This window comes from Aethalodelphis obliquidens, unplaced genomic scaffold, assembly GCF_003676395.1.
Source record: "Aethalodelphis obliquidens isolate GAN/ISIS:26980383/991018 unplaced genomic scaffold, ASM367639v1 scaffold5, whole genome shotgun sequence".
Lineage (NCBI taxonomy): Eukaryota > Metazoa > Chordata > Mammalia > Artiodactyla > Delphinidae > Aethalodelphis > Aethalodelphis obliquidens.
Genome location: NW_020837949.1, coordinates 60820710 through 60847066, shown reverse-complemented (window position 1 = coordinate 60847066; position 26357 = coordinate 60820710). Strand labels below are relative to the sequence as shown.

At 38.7% G+C, this 26357-nt stretch overlaps 2 protein-coding genes across 5 annotated transcripts in view; one reads left to right on the top strand and one right to left on the bottom strand.

Moving 5' to 3' along the window:
• The window catches only part of UMAD1 (UBAP1-MVB12-associated (UMA) domain containing 1), a 271116-nt gene that overhangs the window by 240978 nt on the left and 3781 nt on the right, over positions 1-26357 (bottom strand). For 2 of the 4 annotated variants that reach the window (XM_027102513.1, XM_027102515.1), the window contains exon 1: positions 3170-3286. Coding sequence is in view for 1 of the 4 variants with exons in the window: in XM_027102512.1 (XP_026958313.1) it covers positions 7075-7167 (93 nt within the window). In the remaining 3 variants the exon portion in view is untranslated. Of the gene's footprint in view, positions 1-3169; positions 3287-3309; positions 3361-7074; positions 7168-26357 lie in introns of those variants that run through there. The other 2 variants (XM_027102512.1, XM_027102514.1) reach the window with 2 other exon arrangements.
• Positions 3526-6708, top strand: RPA3 (replication protein A3). The gene is made up of 4 exons (XM_027102516.1): positions 3526-3673; positions 4778-4852; positions 5677-5785; positions 6356-6708. Exons 1-4 carry the CDS (start codon positions 3575-3577, stop codon positions 6436-6438), a joined length of 366 nt encoding a protein of 121 aa, XP_026958317.1. The 5' UTR covers positions 3526-3574; the 3' UTR covers positions 6439-6708.

The window sequence follows — 26357 nt, the reverse complement described above, 5'->3', positions numbered from 1 at the left end:
TAAAGAAGCGCCTTGCTGGGAAGGAGCTGCTGGAGCCCACAGGCTGGTATCAGTCTGCTCCTCCTTTGAGCTGAGACCTGCCAGGTCAGCTCTCTGATAAGCCACCAAAGAGATGAGGAAATGAACATCCAAGCTCATGAGTCTTGCCTCCCTTAGGTGAAGTACTGGAAGGAAAAAGAGACAGCAAACAAATTCTAACAAAAAGAAAGCCGATGTGTCTACAGTAGTAGCAACAAAATTAACTTTAAGGCAAAAAGCATGATTTGAGATAGTCACTACTTCATCGCACCATTTTATTTCATAATCTTCATCTTGTATGTAGTGAAAACCAAATCTTCAAAAAAATATAGCACAAGTCATCAGAAGTTCAAGGAGAAACTGCCAATGCTACCATTTGTAATTATCTCTATAATTGAGACATTAATCAGACAAAAGGTAAGAAAATAGAAACAGCTGAATACTGCAATTAACAAGTTTGATCCAATAACTGGAAAACACAATTTTTTTCCGAAGAATACATGAAACATTTGCAAAAACTTGATGTCTTAAAGCAAGTCTCATACTTTCAGAGTTAGTATCAGACAGACCATACCATTTGATGATAATGTAATTACACTAGAAATTAACAGCAAAACAACTTTAATAAATAAAACCTATATATTTGGAAACAAAAACAACCCTTGAATCAAAGAAGAAATATGCTGTAAACTAGAAAATATTTAAAACTTAATGATGATGAACACCTACTTATGAAAAACTTGTGGGGTATGCTTAAAGCAGAAGGTACAGGTTACTATACCAAACCCAGAACGTTTTACAGGTGAGTTCTACCTAACAGTCAATGAACAGGTATCTCCAAGTTTACACAAAATCTAGAGAATAGAGAAAGCACTCCATAACTGATTTCATGAGACTACTCTAATGCTAATAATACCAAAATCTGACAAAGATTATATACAAGCAAGAAAAACTACAGGCCAGTCTCACTCATGAACATGAATGCAAAAATCCTAAACAAAACAATAGCAAATCAAATCCAGGAATACGGAATAAAAGATATCATAACCAAGCTGTGTTTCTTCCAGGAATGTGTTATTCACCACTGAAAAATATATTCCTCTCAATCATCTCAAGGCAAAAAAAATGCATTTGATCAAACTCCATAAACACTCAGTTAAAACTTTTATCAAACTAGGAATAGAAGGGAAAGTTCTTAACCTAATAAGTAGAACTCCAAGGTGTAAAGGACTTCCGGGAGCTGAGTCCCATGAAGGTAGACCCTTTTGTCTGCCCACTTCTTTGCTGCTTGGAATGGGGACTACATGGCTGATGTTCTACCACCTACCCTGGTCTATGAGGTGATGTGGATCAACTGGAATTCTCCTACACTCCTGACAGGACGATAAATCGGTACCACACCATTTACAAACGGCTACACGCGTGATAAAACTATACAGAAAAGCTTAGGGTGCTTAACACAAAGTTCAAGAGAGTGTTTCTTTCTGGCTGGTAGAGAGGAGGACTTAACTGAGGATGCCCACCCCTAATGGTGAAGTTCCATTTCTTACTCTAAATGAGAGGCCCACATGGGCTCATTTCATTTCTCTGGAAACTATACCTATCAGCTATATATACTCTTCTCTGTGCATTAGATATCACGTAATAAATTTCACGTGACTGAAAAAATATCCAAGAAGCTATTTTAAATTATCTTCTTGCTCATCTCCCTGTTTAGAAAAAAGATGCTCTTGTAGGCAAAAGTGGTTTTTTAACTGTCATAAAACAGTGCTATTAGCATCTGGTGCTTTAAGGGCTGCTCTTTAAAAAACAGTTGCTATTAAAGATATTCATGTGTACTCTACCCTATATAATGCAATCAACTTGGTTTCCAAACCCTGAAGTGCACAAGATGTTAAGGCTCTGCACGGAATATAAAAGAGGCTCTGCTCACTTGCACCGACAACCACTTTTTTATGCACCAACTGACATGCACCCTGCATCTGCTAACGAAATCCTTCAGATGTTTCAGTGACAGCAACATTAAAAGGCAAATATATTTACATAGATGCTAAGTGCTAAATAAACACGGAGAGATGCAAACTATCATTTAATCACGGCACATCAGATTTCCATCTTAAATTGCCGCGTGACGTCTCAAACAGGAACTTCTTAGCTTAAGGCAACTGCGGGACTAAACTGGAGACTCTAGATAGGCACCTGAATTGGCTTTAGGCAAACTGATGGACTCGGTTTCCAAAAACTAATAATAACCCCCCCCCCGATTTTTCTTTTTCCAATTTCCGGAGCACCTTGGCAGGTTTTTTTAATGAGCACTCATTCGGGAATATCGCTGGCAAGGCAGGTATCAAATCCCGGAAGATAAAGCCCCCCAAATCAACAGCCACATGAGCCAGCAACAGATTCAAGAATCCCCTCAAATCTCCTTCAAACGCGTTATCCTCCACGCCTCATCTCCCCTCCAGAGTCCTGAGGTGTGGAAAGCAATAGGGAAAAAGATTCCTGGGGAGTTAAGAAGAAAGAGTCCGTAAATCATATGCACAAAACTCAGTCAGCTGGGACCTTGCCATTGAGTTATCTAACCTCCTCATTCTGCGGTTAGGTAAATCATGTCTCAGGAAGAAACGCACCTGCTCAGAATCTAACAGCCATTTAAATTCGTCTCCTCTCCTAGCCCAGTGGTCCTTCCCTCACCCCCTCCCAAATGCTTCAATTCGTTGCTAACAGTGAGGTGAGAAAACCCGCACCTCCACAGTGTGGCCAGAATGTCGGGGCTAAAAAGGGTCATAGAGGTAATGGGGTCAGGCCCCTCCTTTCACAGGTGGGGAAACTGACGAAGGAAAGTAACGCAGCTGGGGCGGTAAATCAGCGACCCTCTGCCACCGAGCAGCAGGAGCTTCACAAAGGCGATGAAAATCACTGGCGACCCCACTTCTCGTTTCCAGAAGGGCGGGGGTCAAAAAGAGACCCGCTCCCTAGGTTTCATTCAGCAAGAACCCCGCGCTTCCCAAGCAGAAGTGGAAGAGGGGAGGCGAGGAAATGCTAACAGCTGGTGGCGCAGCACCGAGAGTGCCACGGGGGAACAGGTACCCACTCCCGCCTCTCTCTTCCGCAACAGAAAGGCTGGGGCGACTCCCGCGAGAAGAGGTACCTGAAGCTCGCGCCGCAGTCCCCCGCCGCACCAGCACAGGAGCCCGCCACCCTGCTTCCGGGGTTAAGTCGCGGCGGGGAAGACCGATACTTCAGAAGGGAGCCTCAGCCCCGCCCCAACCAAGCCCCGCCTCCACGTACGCTTCACGGAAGACTCAGGTAACTTCCGGGACGCCGCGCGTCACTAAGCAGCCTATTCCCCACTTCCGGACGGGTCCTTGCCTTTTTCTTCGCTTTCGGGGGACTGCGCGATTGCTATCGAGATTTCCGTGCGTTTGATTGGTGGAGCGAGAGTGCTGGCCTCCGCCGATTGGTTTCGGAGGAATCCGCCCCGTAGACGTCCGTGGGGCGCACAGTCTCAGTTGTCCGCTAGTTTCCTGCCGGCTGCTGGCATTGCGTTGCAATCATGGTGGACGTGATGGAGTCGCCGAAGGCGCGCGTCAACGCCAGCATGCTAGCTCAGTTCATAGACCAGCCCGTTTGCTTCGTAGGGAGGCTGGAGAAGGTGCGCACACTCACCACCCTGGGCTTCTTGGGGGAGGGGCCCGTGACAGTTAGGGTGGCGGCCTCAGGGTATGTAACGGAGGGTGAAGGAGGAGGGACAGCCTTATAGCATCACTGCGCTCCCCATTGCTTTATTTCTCACAAGGGAACTTTTTGCACACTTTTTAACCATTGCAGCCCAATTTTGGCGCTTCTTTTAGGACGCGGAATCGCGACGTTTTCGAACGCGCTCCTTTCTAAATTCTAGCGTCCCACCCTCGTTTGTATTTACTTAAAGGAAATTATAGACATAACTCCATCTACTTCCTGGTTTTTTAGTTACCCAGATTTGACAACTAGTCCAGTTTTCTTGTTTCCTTCTTTTATGCAGTTTCCTCTTTTCTCAGACTTCGTTTTCTCGTTGAAGTCTCTCTTCTATAAAACATTCTTTGACTGTACTTCACGGATCCAATACCAGTCTGTTACGTTACCCCATTATTAGAGTGCAGCCCTTCATCCTGCTGGTGAGAAGCAGGCCCAAAGTGTCGGGACCAGGGAACCTAGAAAACTTTTGTATAAAGGCTTACTAGTTTATTTCAGTCACATATCTTCTTGAAATCGGTGTATTCGGACTTCACAGATAGGGAAATTGGTTAGGAGTAGTGTATGGTTCAAGGCCTCAGTAAGTAGCAAAGCTGTCATACAAACCAGATCTGACTGCACTCTGCCGCTTACAGGACTAGAACCTAGGTTTTCTGACAACCAGTTCTCTCTTTACTTCCTCATGCCTAATTTTTAAAAACATATCCTCTGTGGGATACGTACCATTTAAATCATGGGTGGCAGTAGATCTCACTTTTAGATAATATGGACTCTTTAATTGTTCTTAGCATAGGGTTGCCAGATTTAGCAAATAAAAATACAGGACACATTTGTATGGAAAATGTTTGTTGTTTATCTGAAATTCAGATTTAACTGAGCATCGTTTGATCAGGTATGTATGGTAACACACGATAATGTGAACCAGTTAAACTGTTCAAAAACAGTTGCTTTGTGTGCATCGATTAAGTAAGTTTGGGTCAGTCTGCTCATCTTTTGTCAAACTTTTAATATTTTTATTTTTCAGATTCATCCCACTGGGAAAATGTTTATTCTTTCAGATGGAGAAGGAAAAAATGGAACTATTGAGTTGATGGAGCCTGTATGTTTAAGTATTAATCCTATGTATATTATCATTAATTCTTCATCTTGTTTTGGTTTGTTGCTCATGTTTCTGATTCTTGGAGTGGATGTATGAAGGACCAGCTTATCAAACTTCCCTCTCTAAAATCAAATATTTGTCCTCTTCCTACATTATATTTCCCTTTACATTTCTAACCAATGATTTTTTTGGCTCTGTTATTTTTTTAATACACCCCTTAAATGCTGGGTGACAATTCTCATTCCTTATGAAAATTACATAAGAAAAATCTTCCGTTTAAATCACTTTTTCCTCCCTCAAGAGTTTTACATTTTTAAAATTCGGTTTTCTACTTTTGTTTACATTTATTTTCAGTTGTCACTTATTTGTTTTTACATTTTATGTTTATTGTACTTAAAAATATTTTCTTGGTCTTTTATGAAGACAGATCTGTATGCTGTTTGCTTATTGGATGCAGAACACACTGTACAAATGTAGTTAATAGAAAGTTCCTTTCAATGGGTCCTTTTAAACAAATTACTCCTTGTGGAAATGCTGGACATTCTCAGTATCTTTAAGTGATTTTGTCTTCAACTTAAACATTTAACTGTATCTTTGGACCCGAAGCCACTGCTAAAGGTAACAGGACTAGTGACATGCTAACAGTAATAAGTACTCAAACGTTTTTTAACAAGTTATAATTCCATTTTTGCATTGATAAATTTTAAAATGATTTTGCTACATGAAATGAAAGATAAGATTAGTAAACTGTAGAACAATTTTCCAAGTTAATTATCAACTGAAAATGTGATAACACCAAGTTGACATTTTGTTCTTTGTGTTAGCTTGATGAAGAAATCTCTGGAATCGTGGAAGTAGTTGGAAGAGTAACGGCCAAGGCAACCATTATGTGTGCATCTTATGTGCAGTTTAAAGAAGATAACCATCCTTTTGGTAAATAAAACGTTCTGTAATTCATGGAATTAGGTGGAAAACAATTTTATTTTTAACTTGCTATATCTTGGTCTTGAGTTTCAGTCCTGCTACGTTTTCAATTTCTATAGAATTTTCTGATCCAAAAGGAAAATGGTAGGACATTTTGGCCTGCTTCTAAACAGTGCTTGTGTATGTAGGAAACTCAACAAAGATTAATTAATTAATATTTGTGGAAAGAAAAGTTTTTTAAATGGGGTAAACAAAAATAATGTTAATAGTTTTGTTTGATTTTAATATATAGATTAAAGGCATCAAATAATGCATAGCACCTAAAACACAACCAGGCAAGAACTGTGCCTGTACAATGGATGTCAAAATGGGTGGTCTCCTATACTCCATGTCTTTTATTTTTTGGAGCCATAGTTAAATAAATATGATGATCTATATCTCAGTTTTAGGAAATGGATTGTGAAAACAAGTTGACCTCTAAAAGGGAGAGAAAAGAGAAATAGGTATAACTCTTTAGATAGTAATTGATGTTACAGCTTTCCACTGTAGATTAAATGTTTGCTGAACTGTTTCTTTCAGATCTTGGACTTTACAACGAAGCTGTGAAAATTACGCATGAGTTCCCTCAGTATTTTCCTTTGGGGGTTTTGCAGTATGCTTGAACTTGATGAATTTTTTATGATTGCCAATGAGCTACATTGAAGATTATTAAAGGAGGCCCCTGCTATTTAAAGCAGAGACTCCTGTGATTTTTAATACTGCTATTTGTTCTCTTTTTAATTTCATTTACCTAACGTTATTAGATAGTCCAGTATGGCATTTTCAACAGAACTGGTTTATTGACAGTTCTCACCTAAGTCCTCATAAAGAATCATTTCTCTGGCATATGGTCAGATTGGATGCAAGAAAAAAGCAGCTGGCTGAGTTTAGTTTTCTGTTTCATTAATAAAAGTTTAAATGATACATATCGTTGGTCATATCATTCTTATTCTTCTAGTCATCTATTCAGGCACAAACTTGGAATTTCATAGCTGTAAGGTCAGGACTTAGACTTACCAAATGAAACCCTGGGCCAATTGTGTTAAGAATTTACTTGCTACCTCATGAATTACACCATGTTAATTACTTCCTTGACACTCTGAAAAAATGATTTTATTAAAACAGCAAATAGAATCCAACATCTTATGTAATTTGTGAGTACCTACATTAGTCAGTGCTCTCTAGAGAATCAGAACCAATAGGATATATATGGATATATATATATATATATATAAAAATTGTTATGCAGATTGGCTTACATGGTTATAGAGGCTGAGAAGTCCCAGGATCTGCCATCTGCAAACTGGAGAACCATGAAAGCTGGTGGTATAATGCAGTGCAAGTACGAAGGCCTGAAAATAAGGGAAGATGATGGTGTAACTCGCAGTCTGAAGACCTGAGAACTGGGAGGACACTGGTGTAAGTCCCAGAGTCTGAAGGCCCGAGAACCTGGAGCTCCAGTGTCTGCAGGCAGGAGAAGATGGACATTCCAGCTCAAGGAGAGAGCAAATTTGCCCTTCCTCTGCCATTTTGTTCTATTTGGACTCTCAACCAATTGAATGATGCCCACGTACTTTGGCAAGGGCCATCTTTACTCAGCCTACTGATTCAGATGCTAATCTGTTCCAGAAACACGCTCACAGATACACCCAGAATAATGTTTTACCAGCTATCTGGGTATCCCTTAGCTCAGTCATACTGACACATAAAAGTAACCATCATAGCATCTCTTTCTCAGGATTTTAAAACTGAGCATTCACTAGGCCAAAAAAGGGATACCTGATCATTAAAACAGTTGGTGGAATCATTTAATTTTTTTTTTAATTCTTTTCAACTGTCATTATCCTTAATATGAAATTCCTACTGACTTGTACTTCATACCACCAAGTACCATTGGGAGTGAGCAGGCACGGGTGTCACAAGGGTAGAACAGTAATACAGAGTAACTGGTGTCCTATGTGGCCACAAGTTTTATGGCCTGACCCATTTTCTTCAGTGAGGAAATAAACTAATTCTAAATCCATTTAGGTTGTAAATTATACCAGAAATATTTATTTTAAATTGGTACCATCTTCAATTTCAACTTTCATCGCAAAATATTCTACAAATTACTTAAGCAACAGAGCTACTCATGGTAAAGCATTTTATTACAGGAAGTAAAGACAATCGTAATTGAAATTTAGGTGTAGGAGGGACATCAGCTAATCTCAATAACACAGTGTTATCTCCAGTGCTAGAGAAGGGGTCAGTCCTCAATTGTGTTAACCTCGGAAAACTCAGTGCTATTAAATGTTAAAGGTGTCCTGTTTGAAACCTTCCCTTGAACTACTATGTTCAGTAAAGTGGACTAAATGACTAGGGTACCTTGCTTTCTGACAAGTGAATCCTTTACAGTAATGATTTATGGTGCCATTTCTCTAGCCCCAGCCTCACCTCTGAGCTGTTCAACATCTGCACTTGCATGTCCCACCAGCGCTTTAGCTTGAATGAGTGTAGTTTGAATAGATGCAGCCCCCCTGCCTTGTGTTCCCTGACTTTTTAGTAATAATTTTTTAAAGATATTTCACATACATAATTCACCTATTTCAAGTGTACAATTCTGTGGCTTTTAGTACACAGAGTTGTACACCCATCACCACAATCAATGTTAGAACATTTTCATCACCCCAAAAAGAACTGTACCATTTACCTGTCATGGCCCAGTCCCTACACCACCACTACCCGCTCCCTGGCCCTAAGAAGCAACTAATCTACTTTCTGTCTATAGAGTTACCTGTTCTGGATATTTCATATAAATGGAATCACATATGGCCATTTGTGACTGACTGATTTAGCATAATGTTTTCAAGGTTCATCTGTGTTATAGCATATATCAGTGCTTCATCCCTTTTTATGGCCAAAAGTATTCCACTGTACGGATATACCACATTTTGTTTATCCATTCATCAGTTGCTTTACATTTGGGTGGTTTCCACCATTTAGGTATAATGAACTATGAACATTCATGTGTAAGTTTTTGTGTGTACATATTTTTTCTTTCTCTTGGGTATATACCTAGGAGAGGAACTGCTGTAACAAATGGTAAATATGTTTAACTTTTGAGGAACTACCAGACGGTATTCCAGAGTGGCTATACCATTTTACATTCTCAGCAGCAGTGTTTGAGGATTCTAATGTCTCCACATCCTCAACACTTATCTGACTTTTTTATTATAGCTATACTAATGGGTGTGAAGTGATTTTGATTTGTTTCTTTTAAAGTTACCATAAGCCACTCTGTTGGCCAGAAAAGCTTGAATTGGCCACAAGTTTCACTTTTTCACCTTTTCACTGCCACTGCCACTACAAGTTCAGACAATTGTCATCTCTCACTTGAGCTATTCCAACAGCCCTAAATATATTACTGGACTTACTGCTTCCAGCCTCTTCCGATCACCCGGCCAATAGAGTTGCGTTAAACATCGATTGTACTACAATCGATACTACAAAGTTTAAAAACCAGAGAAGTGTGAATAGGGGAAAACTTCCTGGAAAGCTTACAGTGGAGAAACCTGGCCAATATGACCTTAATGAAGTGAACAAGGCTAACACCACCAGTGATGACATGTGGATAAATCGTGTGCCCTCTGATGGGATAAGAAAGGCGCTTCACCTTTGTGCTATTTTTTCATACATGCATAATGCCAATCTAAGCATGAGAAAATATCAGACATACCCAAATTGAAGGGCATTCTACAAACTGATCAGTACCCCTCAAAACTGTCAAGGTAATGAGGAAAGACAGAATCTCACAGAGCACAGAAGACTAAGGAGACATGACAACTAAATGTGATGTGGGATCATGGACTGGCTCCTGGAACACAAACAGGACATTAATGGAAAACAGGTAAAATCTGAATAAAGTCTGGAGCTTAACTAACGTACCAACGTTGGTTTCTTAGTTTGGACAAATGTACCAGGATAATGTAAGATAACATAAAAGGAGACAAACTGGGTGAGGGGAGGAACTCTATCTTTGCAACTTCCCTATAAATCTAAAATTACTCCAAAATAAAAAAAAAAAGCATTGAAAACAAAATCAACACCCGCCAGAGGCTCCCCAGTGACTAGGTCAAGTCCACATTTCTAATTAGCAGTTCAGACCCTCTGCAATCTGACCACGTCTCACCTCAGTCCCAAATCCTACTCTCCCCTGGAAGCAACCCTCCAGCGCTGATCTACTGTTGCCACAACACACTAGACCCTTTAAGATCGGGATGCTGTTGAACTTGCTCTCTGCTCTGACTGGAATGTCTGTCTCTATGCCCAAAGGAAAACATTCTCTAAGCTTTCCCTAACTTGGGCAAGCAGAGTTAGTTGCTTTATGTTATATTCCTCTCATCACACTTAACTTGCTCATAGCTTTTTTGGGGATTAAAAAATATATATAGATTATATATTTTTATAACACTACAAAAATCAGAAAGTAAATTTCCTACTGTCTCCCCAAAGACACTGCTATGGATTGGTGGACTGCTTTCCAGAACTTTCTCTACATAAACTGTCTGTAGGACCTCAATATACTGCCCTGCAACATGCATTTTTTGTTTAATAAGTCTTGGCAATTAACATACTGAGCTATCTCATGCTTTTTTTTTTTTTTTTTTTTTTTGCGGTACACGGGCCTCTCACTGTTGTGGCCTCTGCCGTTGCGGAGCACAGGCTCCGGGCGCGCAGGCTCAGCAGCCATGGCTCACGGGCCTAGCCGCTCCGCGGCATGTGGGATCTTCCCGGACCGGGGCACGAACCCGCATCCCCTGCATCGGCAGGCAGACTCTCAACCACTGCGCCGCCAGGGAAGCCCTATCTCATGCTTTTTAATGGCTGAAAAATATCCACTGTGCCAAGTGTTTCCTAATTTATTTAACCAGTCTTCTAATTAGTCTTCCCCACTAAGAAGAGGCCCTTATAGATGAATAAACTGTAGCTTAAAAACCTGTCTTATTTGTATTTCCCAATGCCTAACATAGTGTATGAATAAATTAGTTCATCCATCCTGGTTTGAGAAGCCACAAAGCTGAGAGAAGAGGTTATGAAGGCCTGAACCATAATTTGGTGAAGCGACAAAGAATAGGAGGCCAGGAGTTGACAATATATTGTAATGGATTCCATAGGATAATGGATTCCACAGGACTCAGTGATGATGCTAGGACTTACACAGGGTAAGAACCAAGGATGAGATCAACAGGTGAGAAAGCAATAATTTCACTTCAATACAAATTTAAGTAGTTAATAGGCCCTTGAGTAAAGATGTCCAGAAGATATTGGAAATGTAGGACCAGACAGAGATTTGAGAGACAACCTGCCTAATATTTAGAGTAGACTTTAAGATATCTACCACTTAGAAATCTCTAATGGTTTGAAACCCATTTTTCCTAAATTTGGGGCAAAATGCATTTGGCAACAAAACCTGATAAGAATTGTAGTGAGGCTACTTATAGTCTTTATTCTACTTCCAGTAAATACTCATATGCTTCACTGAAGGAATATTACCATGTTTGAGTAGAGGGTGCTGCCCCTCTGGGAAGGGTGTTTCATAACATATGGTAAATATACCCTCTGACTTTTCTAACATCAAAGAATTCTGAATTCTGAAGTACATACGGCTCCAAGAGTTTCAAGTTAGGGATTGTGTTCCTAAATCAGGGAACAGCATCCAGAGGAAGAAAACCACAGAACCTAGGGGGGAACTGTGCACTTATGGAACAGCAGTGGGAGAGTGACTGAGTCAGGAGAAGGACCCCAGTGATGCCCAACACCTAGTAAGCACTCAATAAATATTCATTCACTGAAAGAATATCATGAAAGGCAAGGAAAGAGAGTTTCAAAGACCAATCAATGATGCTGAAAGCTCAAAGAATGGAAGATGACGACTGAGGATAAAACACTGGCATTACTAACATATGTATCACACATTTCTAAAAAGGAACTAGGCTACAAAAATAAAAAGGGAAAACATATCGAAAAAGGAGATAACAACTACAAAAACACTCAAGAGGAAATAAACTTAGGCTTTAAATTTAACTCCAGGTGTGCCTGGGAAGCTAGGAAAAGGAAGGAATAATATAGGCCATAGAATTTTAATAACCTTAAATTTATCACGACAATCAAACTTTTCCCTAATATTAAATTCTAAAAGGAATATCACACAGAATCTAATGTGAGGGATGAGGAGCTACAAAGTGGTTGCCTTCAGTCATAATTTTACAGATGTTTTTCAAATGACTGTTTTTATTTTCATCTGATAAAGACAAAATTAAAACCAACTCTGAAAACATCTCTTCATGGGGTATCACTTTGAGTGATAAACTAGTATTACTAAATTTATAGCATTTTGAGGTTGTCTTTTAAGGTATTAACTTAATGTGCATTAAGACACTCAACAAATATTTTGTGTCAAGTCCTGGGCTAATTGCTAGAAATACATATAACAAAGTCCCTAACCTCTGAAATTTCAATCTATGGCAGTTTAGCATAATTGCCAAAGATGTCTCAACTCAGAACTATTTAATTTTAACTGGTCTAAGGTTTCAAAGAAATCCATCATGATTAAGAACAACCAAATTCTGTAGGTTCTATTTAGTGAAATTCCAATTTGGTTTCCTCCCTTACTTAATTCACTTGGAGTTCGATTCTGATCAGTTGCTGAAAGAAAACTAATAATCCTAGTACCACAGGTTATCATTCCTAAAAAGATGATGCTAAATCTAGAGTATTAATAAAGCATAGGTTTCAAGTTACTTCCTAATTGTGATATTGGTTTGAGGTAAGCCTCTTATGTTCTTTATGACCTCAGTTGACCTAGAGCATAGGGTTTTGTTTTGTTTTTTAACATCTTTATTGGAGTATAATTGCTTTACATTGCTGTGTTAGTTGCTGCTGTATAACAAAGTGAAACAGCTATACGTATACATATATCCCCATATCCCCTCCCTCTTGCGTCTCCCTCCCACCCTCCCTATCCCACCCCTCTAGGTGGTCACAAAGCACCAGCTGATCTCCCTGTGCTATGTGGCTGCTTCCCACTAGCTATCTGTTTTACATTTGGTAGTGTATATATGTAAATGCCACTCTCTCACGTCGTCTCAGCTTACCCTTCCCCCTCCCTGTGTCCTCAAGTCCACTCTGTACGTCTGGGTCTTTATTCCTTTCCTGTCCCTAGGTTCTTCAGAACTTTTTTTTTTTTTGGTAGATTCCATATATATGTGTTAGCATATGATATTTGTTTCTCTCTTTCTGACTTACTTCACTCTATATGAAACTCTAGGTCCAACCACCTCACTACAAATAACTCAATTTCTTTCCTTTTTATGGCTGAGTAATATTCCATTGTATATATGTGCCACATCTTCTTTATCCATTCATCTGTCGATGGACACTTAGGTTGCTTCCATGTCCTGGCTATTGTAAATAGTGCTGCAATGAACATTGTGGTACATGACTCTTTGTGAATTATGGTTTTCTCAGGGTACAGGGCATAGGGTTTTAAGATGGCTAATTAAGACCAGAGGTGTAGGCTATGGACAATTTATAGGGTAATACACTCATCTTGGGGGCAAGGATTAAATTTGTCATTAGCATGCCATTGTTTCTTCTTTACATATTACAAAATGTCAGAGGCAGGACACTATGTTCTTTAGAATTTTGTTGTCTTTAAGATTTGGACTGAACTATAGTGCTTTCACATATGAAAAACATTTTTTTCAACCTGATTATTTCTGTAGGTGGGGAAGTAAAGAACAACAACCTCTGTGGACTCTACATAATGCAGTATTTAAGATGCAAAATTGAGAAAACTTAGAGCCAATTCTCAAAAAAACACTGAGCACTGTAAGTTGGAAGAAAGGAAAATATATAAGCTGTGTAACAGTTTTGGGCAATGCCATAGATGACACTGTGACTTAATTAGCCCCCTTTTTCAAAAAAAGACTATTAAGTTTTCACAGAAGTTTGAAATATTACCAAGGAAAATCAGGCAACTATTTTGGCTGGTAAGAAGAATCTCTCATCATAAAATGTTATACTGAAGTAATAAAGTTTATTTAGTAATAATAGGTTTAAAAAATGGTTTCACTGAAAGATCTTGGTATCTTGTCACCCTGAATCTTGAGAGATAATCAGCAAGGAGAAATTCTTCTATTGAATAATAGCTAATTAAAAAGCTAGATAACTTAATATTATTTTTACCTTAGATATTCATTTTCGAAATGAATATTATTTAGGTCTTAACATTTATTTTCATTAATTCAACTTCACTTAATATACAATGATCATTTAAAGCCAAACTGCATTAAAAAAACTTAGCATAACTCTATAGAAAACCAGAAACAGTATCACATTTCACTTAAACATTTTAATATTTTTCTTTAGCTTTTGAGGAGCTTTAAGTGTTATGAAAACATTAGACCTGATGAGAAAATACATTTATTTACAGAGATTCATCTTTTCTTTTAAGTAATCAGGGTCCTAGTGAGTCAATTATTTTTTTCATATTGCTCAGAAATGTTATGCCTTAATTGGTCATGTATTTGACCTTTCATGAGAGGCGAACAGTGGACCAAGAGCTGCCTCATTTTGGAATCTCCTCAGAAATGACTAAATGTCTTCCAGATGAACATATTATGGATCAAGGGAGGAGCTAGAAATTAGAATCCACTGCCTCCAAAGCAGGGGAATTTGTAGACTTCTTTTACTTTTAGAACTCAGTGACCTAGAGGAATTAACCCACTGGGCAATTTCCTTCACTCTCAGCAGTATGATTAAGTCATGAAAACAACTCAGTATGAGATATGATATGTATATATTTCTACCCCACTTGTTTCCAAAAAAAAAAGAATTTAAGACAGCTGCAAAGCCTTCTATCCCTTCCCTGTTTTCTCATCATAAATTCATACAATGTGACTTTCCCAAATGTAAACTTGAGCTACCAGTGGAAGTAGAATGGGACACTCAATTGATTTACTATCATTTGTCACCAGAATATTAATCTGCTAAAACTGGCATTAATATCCTGCTTTAACCCTTCTTAAGGAAAACTTTAAAATGTCATTTCAAGATGAATAATATATGTTCTACGTTGCTTTTCTTCCTTATTTTATAACTTAAACCTATTTGAGGTACAAAATTAAGAACATATTTTAGGCAATTCAGGGAAAATACATTACCAGTACATATGAACTCAAAAACTATACCTAGAGAGACCTTCAAGAAGGCAGAGGAGTAAGATGGGGATATCACCTTTCTCCCCACAGATACATCAGAAATACATCTATATGTGGAACAATTCATAAAGAACAACTACTGAACGCTGCTAGAAGACCTCAGACTTCCCCAAAGGCAAGAAACTCTCCACGTACCTGGGTAGGGCAAAAAAAAAAAGGAAAAACAGAGACAAAAGAATACAGACGGGACCTGCACCTCTGGGAGGGAGCTGCGAAGAAGGAAAAGTTTCCACACACTAGGAAGCACCTTCACTGGTGGAGACAGGGGGGTGGGCAGGGAGGAAGCTTCGGAGCCACGGAGGAGAGCACAGCAACAGGGGTGCAGAGGGCAAAGCGGAGAGATTCCCGCACTGAAGATCGCTGCCGACCAGCACTCACCAGCCCGAGAGGCTTGTATGCTCATCCACCGGGGCGGGCGGGGGCTGGGAGCTGGGGCTTGGGCTTCGGAGGTCAGATCCCAGGTAGAGGACTGGGGTTGGCTGCGTGAACACAGCCTGAAGAGGGCTAGTGTGCCACAGCTAGCCAGGAGGGAGTCCAGGAAAAGGTCTGGAACTGCCTAGGAGGCAAGAGACCATTGGTTGCGAGCACGCGAGGAGAGGGGATTAAGAGCACCGTGTAAATGAGCTCCAGAGACGGGCGCAAGCCACGGCTATCAGCGCTGACCCCAGAGATAGGCATGAGACGCTAAGGCTGCTGCTGCAGCCACCAAGAAGCCTGTGTGCAAGCACAGGTCACTAACCACACCTCCCCTCCCAGGAGCCTGTGCAGCCCGCCACTGCCAGGGTCCCGGGATCCAGGGACAACTTCCCCGGGAGAACACACGGCATGCCTCAGGCTGGTGCAACATCATGCTGGCCTCTGCGGCCGCAGGCTCGCCCCACACTCCGTACCCCTCCCTCCCCCGGCTTGAGTGAGACACAGCCCCCGAATCAGCTGCTCCTTTAACCCCATCCTGTCTGAGCGAACAACAGACGCCCTCAGGCAACCTACACCCAGAGGCGGGGCCAAAACCAAAGCTGAACCCCAGGAGCTGTGCGAACAAAGAAGAGAAAGGGAAATCTCTCCCAGAAGCCTCAGGAGCAGTGGATTAAATCTCCACAATCAACTTGATGTACCCTGCATCTGTGGAATACCTGAATAAACAACGAATCATCCCAAAATTGAGGCAGTGGACTTTGGGAGCAGCTGTAGACCTGGGGTTTGCTTTCTGCATCTAATTTGTTTCTGGTTTTAAGTTTATCTTAATTTAGTATTTAGAGTTTATTATCATTGGTAGATTTGTTTACTGATTTGGTTGCTCTCTTCCTCCTTTTTTTTTTATACATATTTTTTTCCCTTTTTCTCTTTTTGTGACTGGGTATGTGTGTGCTTCTTTGTGTGATTTTGTCTGTATAGCTTTGCTTTTACCATTTGTCCTAGGGATCTGTCTGTCCGTTTTTCTGTTTGCATGTTTGTTTGTTTTTTAGTATAGTTTTTCGCACTTGTTACCATTGGTGGATTTGTTTTTTGGTTTGGTTGCTCTCTTCTTTCTTTCTTTTTTATTACATTTTATTTTTTTATTTTTAATAATTCCTTTTTTAAAAATTTTAATAACTTTATTTTATTTTATTCATTCTTTCCTTCTTTCTTTTTTTCTCCCTTTTCTTCTGAGCCGTGTGGACGACAGGGTCTTGGTGCTCCGGCCAGGTGTCAGGCCTGTGCCTCTGAGATGGGAGAGCCGAGTTCAGGACATTGGTCCACCAGAGACCTCCCAGCTCCACATAATATCAAACAATGAAAGCTCTCCCAGAGATCTCTATCTCAACGCTAAGACCCACTCCACTCAAGGACCAGCAAGCTACAGTGCTGGACACCCTATGCAAATAATTAGCAAGACAGGAACACAACCCCACCCATTAGCAGAGAGGCTGCCTAAAATCAAAATAAGGTCACAGACACCCCAAAACAAATCACCGGACACGGTCTGGCGCACCAGAAAGACAAGATCCAGCCTCATCCACCAGAACACAGGCACCAGTCCCCTCCACCAGGAAGCCTACACAACCCACTGAACCAACCTTACCCACTGGGGGCAGACACCAAAAACAATGGGAACTACGAACCTGCACCCTACAAAAAGGAGATCCTAAAAATGAGAAGACAGAGAAACATACAGCAGATGAAGAAGGAAGGTAAAAACCCACCAGACCAAACAAATGAGGAGGAAATAGGCAGTCTACCTGAAAAAGAATTCAGAGTAATGATAGTAAAGATGATGCAAAATCTTGGAAATAGAATGGAGAAAATACAAGAAACGTTTAACAAGGACCTAGAAGAACTACAGAGCAAACAAACAATGATGAACAACACAATAAATGTAATTCAAAATTCTCCAGAAGGAATCAATAGCAAAATAAATGAGGCAGAAGAACGGATAAGTGACCTGGAAGACAAAATAGTGGAAATAACTACTGCAGAGCAGAATAAAGAAAAGAGAATGAAAACAGTTGATGACAGTCACAGGGACCTCTGGGACAACATAAACACACCAACATTCAAATTATAGGGATCCCAGAAGAAGATGAGAAAAAGAAAGGGACTGAGAAAATATTTGAAGAGATTATAGTTGAAAACTTCCCTAATATGGGAAAGGAAATAGTCAATCAAGTCCAGGAAGTACAGAGAGTCCCATACAGGATAAATCCAAGGAGAAACATGCCAAGACACATATTAAACAAACTATCAAAAATTAAATACAAAGAAAACATATTAAAAACAGCAAGGGAAAAACAACAAATAACACACAAGGGAATCCCCATAAGGTTAACAGCTGATCTTTCAGCAGAAACTCTGCAAGCCAGAAGGGAGTGGCAGGACATATTTAAAGGGATGAAAGGGAAAAACCTACAACCAAGATTACTCTACCCAGCAAGGATCCCATTCAGATTCGACACGGAAATTAAAACCTTTACAGACAAGCAAAAGCTAACAGAATTCAGCACCACTAAACCAGCTTTACAACAAATGTTAAAGGAACTTCTCTAGGCAGGAAACACAAGTGAAGGAAAAGACCTACAATAAAAAACCCAAAACGATTAAGAAAATGGTAATAGGAACATACATATCGATAACAACCTTAAATGTAAATGGATTGAATGCTCAACCAAAAGACATAGACTAGATGAATAGATACAAAAACAAGACCTGTATATATGCTGTCTACAGGAGACCCACTTCAGTCCTAGGGACACATACAGAATGAAAGTGAGGGGATGGAAAAAGATAATCCATGCACATGGAAATCCAAAGAAAGCTGGAGTAGCAATTCTCATATCAGACAAAATAGACTTTAAAATAAAGACTATTACAAGAGACAAGAAGGACACTACATAATGATCAAGGGATCGATCCAAGAAGAAGATATAACAATTGTAAAAATTTAGGCACCCAACATAGGAACACCTCAATACATAAGGCAAATACTAACAGCCATAAAGGGGAAATCGACAGTAGCATAATCATAGTAGGGGATTTCAATACCCCTTTTTTCACCAATGAACAGATCATCCAAAATGAAAATAAATAAGGAAACACAAGCTTTAAATGATACATTAAACAAGATGGACTTAATTGATATTTATAGGACATTCCATCCAAAAACAACAGAATACACTTTCTTCTCAAGTGCTCATGGAACGTTCTCCAGGATAGATCATATCTTGAGCCATAAATCAAGCCTTGGTAAATTTAAGAAAATTGAAATCGTATCAAGTATCTTTTCCGACCACAATGCCATGAGACTAGATATCAATTACAGGAAAAAAATCTGTAATAACTACAAACACATGGAGGCTAAACAATACACTACTTAATAACGAAGTGATCACTGAAGAAATCAAAGAGGAAATAAAAGAATATCTAGAGACAAATTACAATGAAAACACAATGATTCAAAACCTATGGGATGCAGCAAAAGCAGTACTAAGAGGGAAGTTTATAGCAATACAATCCTACCTCAAGAAACAAGAAACATCTCAAATAAACAACCTAACCTTACACCTAAAACAATCAGAGAAAGAAGAACAAAAAAACCAAAAAAATTAGCAGAAGAAAAGAAATCATAAAGATCAGATCAGAAATGAATGAAAAAGAAATGAAGGAAACAATAGCAAAGATCAATAAAACTAAAAGCTGGTACTTTTAGTACCAGCTAAATTGATAAACCTACAGCCAGACGCATGAAGAAAAAAGGAGAAGATTCAAATCAATAGAATTAGAAATGAAAAAGGACAAATAACAACTGACACTGCAGAAATACAAAGGATCATGAGAGATTACTACAAGCAACTATATGCCAATAAAATGGACAACCTGGAAGAAATGGACAAATTCTTAGAAATGCACAACCTTCCGAGACTGAACCAGGAAGAAATAGAAAATATGAACAGACCAGTCACAATCAAAATTGAAATTGAAAATGTGATTAAAAACATTCCAACAAACAAAAGTCCAGGACCATATGGCTTCACAGGCAAATTCTATCAAACATTTATAGAGGAGTTAACACCTATCCTTCCCAAACTCTTCCAAAATACAGCAGAGGGAGGAACACTCCCAAACTCATTTAACGAGGCCAACACCCTGCTACCAAAACCAAAGATGTCACAAAGAAAGAAAACTACAGGCCAATATCACTGATGAACATAGATGCAATAATCCTCAACAAAATACTAGCAAACAGAATCCAACAGCACATTAAAAGGATCATACACCAGGATCAAGTGGGGTGTATCCCAGGAATGCAAGGATTCTTCAATATATGCAAATCAATCAATGTGATAAACCATATTTACAAACTGAAGGAGAAAAACCATATAATCATCTCAATAGATGCAGAAAAATCTTTCAACACCCATTCATGATAAAACCCCTCCAGAAAGTAGGCATAGAGGGAACTTACCTCAACATAATGAAGGCCATATATGACAAACCCACAGCCAATATCGTTCCCAATGGTGAAAAACTGAAACCATTTCCTCTAAGATCAGGAACAAGACAAGGTTGCCCACTCTCACCATTATTATTCAACATAGTTTTGGAAGTTTTAGCCACAGCAAACAGAGATGAAAAAGAAATAAAAGGAAACCAAATCAGAAAAGAAGAAGTAAAGCAGTCACTGTTTGCAGATGACATGATACTATACATAGAGAATCCTAAAGATGACACTAGAAAACTACTAGAGCTAATCAATGAATTTGGTAAAGTAGCAGGATACAAAATTAATGCACAGAAATCTCTTGCATTCCTATACACTAATGTAGAAAACCCTGAAAGGGAAATTAAGGAAACACTCCCATTTACCATTGCAACAAAAAGAATAAAATACCTAGGAATAAACCTACCTAAGGAGACAAAAGACCTGTATGCAGAAAACTAGAAGACAGTGATGAAAGAAATTAAAGATGATACAAACAGATGGAGAGATATACCATGTTCTTGGATTGGAAGAATCAACATTGTGAAAATGACTCTACTACCCAAAGCAATCTACAGATTCAGTGCAATCCCTATCAAACTACCAATGGCATTTTTCACAGAACTAGAACAAAAAATTTCACAGTTTGTATGGAAACACAAAAGACCCCGAATTGCCAAAGCAATCTTGAGAAAGAAAAACAGACCTGGAGGAATCAGGCTCCCTGACTTCAGACTACTACAAAGTGACAGTAATCAAGACAGTATGGTACTGGCACAAATACAGAAATATAGATCAATGGAAAAGGATAGAAAGCCCAAAGATAAACCCACGCACATACGGTCACCTTATCTTTGATAAAGGAGGCAAAAATATACAGTGGAGAAAAGACAGCCTATTGAAAAAGTGGTGCTGGGAAAACTGGACTGCTACATGTAAAAGAATGAAATTAGAACCCTCCCTAACACCACACACAAAAATAAACTCAAAATGGATCAAAGATCTAAATGTAAGGCCAGACACTATAAAACTCTTAGAGGAAAACAAAGGCATAACACTCTATGACATAAATCACAGCAAGATCCTTTTTGACCCACCTCCTAGAGAAATGGAAATAAAAACAAAAATAAACAAATGGGACCTAATGAAACTTAAAAGCTTTTGCACAGCAAAGGAAACCATAAATAAGATGAAAAGAGAACCCTCAGAATGGGAAAAAGTATTTTCAAATAAAGCAACTGACAATTAAAGGATTTAATTGTCAAAGCAATTAAAAGGATTAATCTCCAAAATTTACAAGCAGCTCATGTTGCTCAATAGCAAAAAAACAAACAACCCAATCCAAAAATGGGTGGAAGATCTAAATAGACATTTCTCCAAAGAAGACATACAGATTGCCAATAAACACATGAAAGGATGCTCAACATCACTAATCATTAGAGAAATGCAAACAAAACTAAAATGAGGTATCACCTCACACCAGTCACAATGGCCATCATCAAAAAAATCTACAAACATTAATTGCTGGAGAGGGTTGGAGCAAAGGGAACCCTCTTGCACTGTTGGTGGCTATGTAAATTGATACAACCACTACGCAGAACAGTATGGAGGTTCCTTTAAAAACTAAAAATAGAACTACCATATGACCCAGCAATCCCACTACTGGGCATATACCCTGAGAAAACCATAATTCCAAAACAGACATGTACCACAATGTTCACTGCAGCTCTATTTACAATAGCCAAGATATGGAAGCAACCTAAGTGTCCATCAACAGATGAATGGATAAAGAAGATGTGGCACATATATACAATGGAATATTACTCAGCCATTAAAAGAAATGCAGTTGAGTTATTTGTAGTGAGATGGATGGACCTAGAGTCTATCATACAGAGTGAAGTAAGTCAGAAAGAGAGAAACAAATATCATATGCTAACAAATATATATGAAATCTAAAAAACAAAAAAAAAGGTTCTGAAGAACATAGAGGCAGGACAGGAATAAAGATGCAGACACAGAGAATGGACTTGAGGACATGGGGAGGGGGAAGGGTAAGCTGGCATGAAGTGAGAGTGTGGCATGGATTTATGCACACTACCAAATGTAAAACAGATAGCTAGCGGGGAGCAGCCGCATAGCACAGGGAGATCAGCTCGGTGCTTTGTGACCACCTAGAGGGGTGGGATTAGGAGGGTGGGAGGGAGACGCAAGAGGGAGGAGATATGGGAATATTTGTATAGTTGATTCACTTTGTTATAAAGCAGAAACTAAAACACCATTGTAAATCAATTATACTCCAATAAAGATGTTAAAAAAAAAAACCACTATACCTAAGGTAACTTAAACAAAAATAATACTTCTTTGTTTAATCTGTGATTTGAGGTTGATTCTTTCAGTACTTATTTAAAGAAAAAATAGGCCTAAAAAAAGGGCAGGGGGCAAATTAAAATTTGTAAATTTCATCTACAATAATTGGTAAAAGACACCAGTTACGTATACTCTATGATTCCTTAATCAAAGGGATAGAAAGGATTATAAGCACAATATGCTTCTAGGTATGACCCCCTACAATATGCTTCTAGGTATGACTCCCTACAAAGTCTGGAATCCATGACATTTGGCTTCTATCGTTTTTAAAATAGAATCTAGAGATAAGTAGTCTGATAAACTGTCTCACTGGAAATGAGGTTAGGAAACTGCAGAGATTTGGGAAAATAAAGTAATGCATAAAGAGAGCCATTTGCAGCAACAGAACACTGAGGGATTTATATAACAAAAATTTCAGAAATGAATTATTTGGATTGATGCATTTGAACTTAAAATTTTTTTTGAGTTAAAATCATTAAATCAATGACATTTAGAAACAGTCATGCTGCCTTCTGTGTTCTCAACAGATTCTAAATTCAGCGACATGTGTGTGTCTTGTGATCACAAGATCTGGTTACAAATAGCAATAATTGTTACAAAGCAAATTACACGGTGGCACAGGAAAACACTCCCCCTTCCAGCAGAGAGGAAAGTGGTTACCTCACTTATATAGCCTGAACGTTATATAATGAAGATTACAGACTTTAAGATTTCAATAAAGGATGTATGCTAAAACAGAAAAACTATTTGATGAAAATTAAAAAGATTGCTTTATTTAGTAAAGAACTTCTAGAGCACTGATGAGAAATATTTAAGTGTTTATTGGCTACGGAAACTGCTGTTACTAGGAAACAAATTTATTAATTTCCATTCATAAGCATGTGGGCATGCAAATAAGAGTTTTATTCAAATAAGGCTTGAATATATTACAACATATTACAATATACATCGCAAAATAATATTGTATAACAAACACTGTACAACATTTATACAATATTATTTATATACAATGTATTATATTTATGTATTATATATATAATTGTAACAATATACTACAATTATATATACCATATATTACAACTTGGAAATAGGTAATTTCTACTTAGACAGACTCAGTATACAGACAAAAATGACTCATGAAATACTTAAAATCATGAATTGTTAGAGTTTTAATCCCCATGCATTTTAGTAAAAAATGGTCAGGGCATACCAAATTTTAGGGCTAAAAATGGCAAACAGGTGAATGCTGACTAGTTGGTAGTTGCTGCCTCCAATACAATGCGGAAAAAGGTTCTGAGAAAAAGAGCGTAATTGATTAGCGACTTGTGTCGAGGGTAAAGAAGGGCATAGTCACTCGCTCATCTCCAGATCGAGCACATCTTAGCCTAACCTGTTCATCTCACTGTGACTGAAAAGAGTCATTTGTCATTGGGGAATTTTAACATATAAAGGAAGTTTGTTATTGGGCCACTTGTAGAATTCGCATTCCCATGTTTTGTTTGGTTTGGTCTGGTTTGGTTTTTCCCATGTCACAACAATGTTCCCTCTTACTGAAATCATATTCTGCCCACTTTCCAGAATACAAGTCTCAGTTATTTATATCACTGTTGGGTAAACATGTCCTCTACTTAGCAGTACTCAAAGCCGCCTCTTCTAGCTTCTTAAAATATACACATACCAGAAAAAAGATGAAAACTAACAATGCCATCAACCACAGCCTCACTACTAGAATCTGGAAAGAATCTTAATCAATATAGGGCAGAAGCAGCTGGATTGAGAAAAACCTATGATGGCTCCATTTCACTGTACAACCAGTCTCAGCTCTGAAGAAAATGCACATGCACTTTGACCAATATAACTTCAGGTAGTTGTCTTAATTCAGAAGTAGATTAAACAGTTGGTCTCATGAAATTCAGAAGAGAGCAGACAGGAAAAAATGGGAAAATATAAGAGGAATGGACAAAAGAGCCATATGCTGGAACACAAGAGTAACTGAGGGGAAGTTTAAGTTCAGTAATATTGACAACTCTCAGGCAGTTATCCCAGGAGCAGAAAGAGATGCTAAAATAGAAGTTCTAAGTTCCAGTTATTTTCCTTGAGTGTAACACTTTACCAAAACTACAATCTATCACTTTTTTCTAGGCCTATGCAGACCCTCATTCTCCACCATTTGTTTTAGAAATGCAGCCCACATCACCAAGACATCTAAATTGTGATGTTCTTATCTCCTCATTCTCACATCTGCTTGCTGAAAAATTAGAAAAGTTTCATTTCACTGTATCTGAGTATCATTTGTCAATCTCAATCCTCCAACTACTTTCCTTTCTGGACTAATTCTGGCCTTTCAAAAATGTGTTTACCCCTTTACTTTTTCTCTAAAGGCAATGATTTGGCAAGTTTACTGTTCATCATTGCATGCAAGTTGTGTAATTTCATAAATGTATTTCATATACATGACAGTGATTAATAAAGAGAGTGGGAAGTTTGGAAATCTTAGAGGGTTGTACTCAAAACAAGAACAACTCAACTTCTGTGCCTTCCATCCTTCTTTCCTCAACCTAAGGTTTTATGATGGTAGCTAATCAGCAAAAACAAAACAAAACAACCTTACCAGGTGCGACAGAGTGACTCAGAAGGGATTATTTTATGTAATTTTTAATGCCATAAATTAGTTCGTTTATTTAAATGCTAATCTATTGTCCTAGCATAACCCTCCCATGGCAGAATCAATTTCAGTAATGATGCTGATGGCTGCAATATGATCAACTGAAGCCTCTACCACTTGGTACAAAAGGAGTGGAAATGATAGACAACTCATTAATCATTTATCCCAGAGATGAAAGTGTTCAGTTGCTGATGGGGTACTGTAGGTGAATGCTGTCAAAATGAGAAATATCAATTGTCAGGCCTCGTGCATAATAACGGTAGAGCTATTTTTAAGCTTCTCTGAAAATTACAATTATGCTCTTTTTCCCTACAGTTCCCTCACGTACGCTTGGCAATTTTGTTCTATGAGAATCCATTCTCATTCTGCTCAGATGTCTGTGCTTGAGAAAATATATACTCCTCAAAACTTAACATAAGATATTTGAAGTTATTTAGAAATCAGTAGAATTCCACATATTGGGAGTGAACTCTTAAAGAATTGAGAAGCAAAAGAGGCAAACCAGGAAAGGTACTGAATAACTTTTTGGTTCATTTTCCCCCATAGGATATGTTTTATCAGCAGCGAGGACAATATACATTTTTAATTTCTCAGATCCCTAGAAGGAACAGATATATTCTATAATTCATACATTTTCTGTAGAGATAACAGAATTTAATGAAATAGACTTAAAAATTTTTTTGTTCACCAAATTAGGTGAACAATGTTACCAAAAGAAATGACCTTGAGAATCTGCCCCAGCTTATCTCCAATTTTTTTTTTTTTTTTTCCTTTGCGGTACGTGGGCCTCTCACCGTTGTGGCCTCTCCCGTCACGGAGCACAGGCTCCGGACGCGCGGGCCCAGCCGCTCCGCAGCACGCGGGATCCTCCCGGACCGGGGCACGAACCCACATCCCCCGCATCGGCAGGCGGACTCCCAACCACTGCGCCACCAGGGAAGCCCTCCAATTTGTTTAATGCTTCCAGTGGAAAATAATGTTCCTGGACTGGAGGAGTATTCTCTTCTGGAAGCCAGCAGTATCTTACCATTCACTTAGAGTTATACTCACTTTTCCAGAAAGAATTTAATGTATTTCAGAAATCTATCTATCTTTAAAAACTGGTGCATTCGTCCTAAGAGTCACAACTGATCCTACATTCTATTTTTGAGGAATGGAAGGAGGTCAGATTTAAGATGAGAAAACGTATTAACTTCCCCACATTTATCAAGCTGCTGAGTATTTTGCTCCATAAATTATACATCTTCATCTATTTGGAGAACATTTATGTGCCATAAAGCCACACACACATAGTTG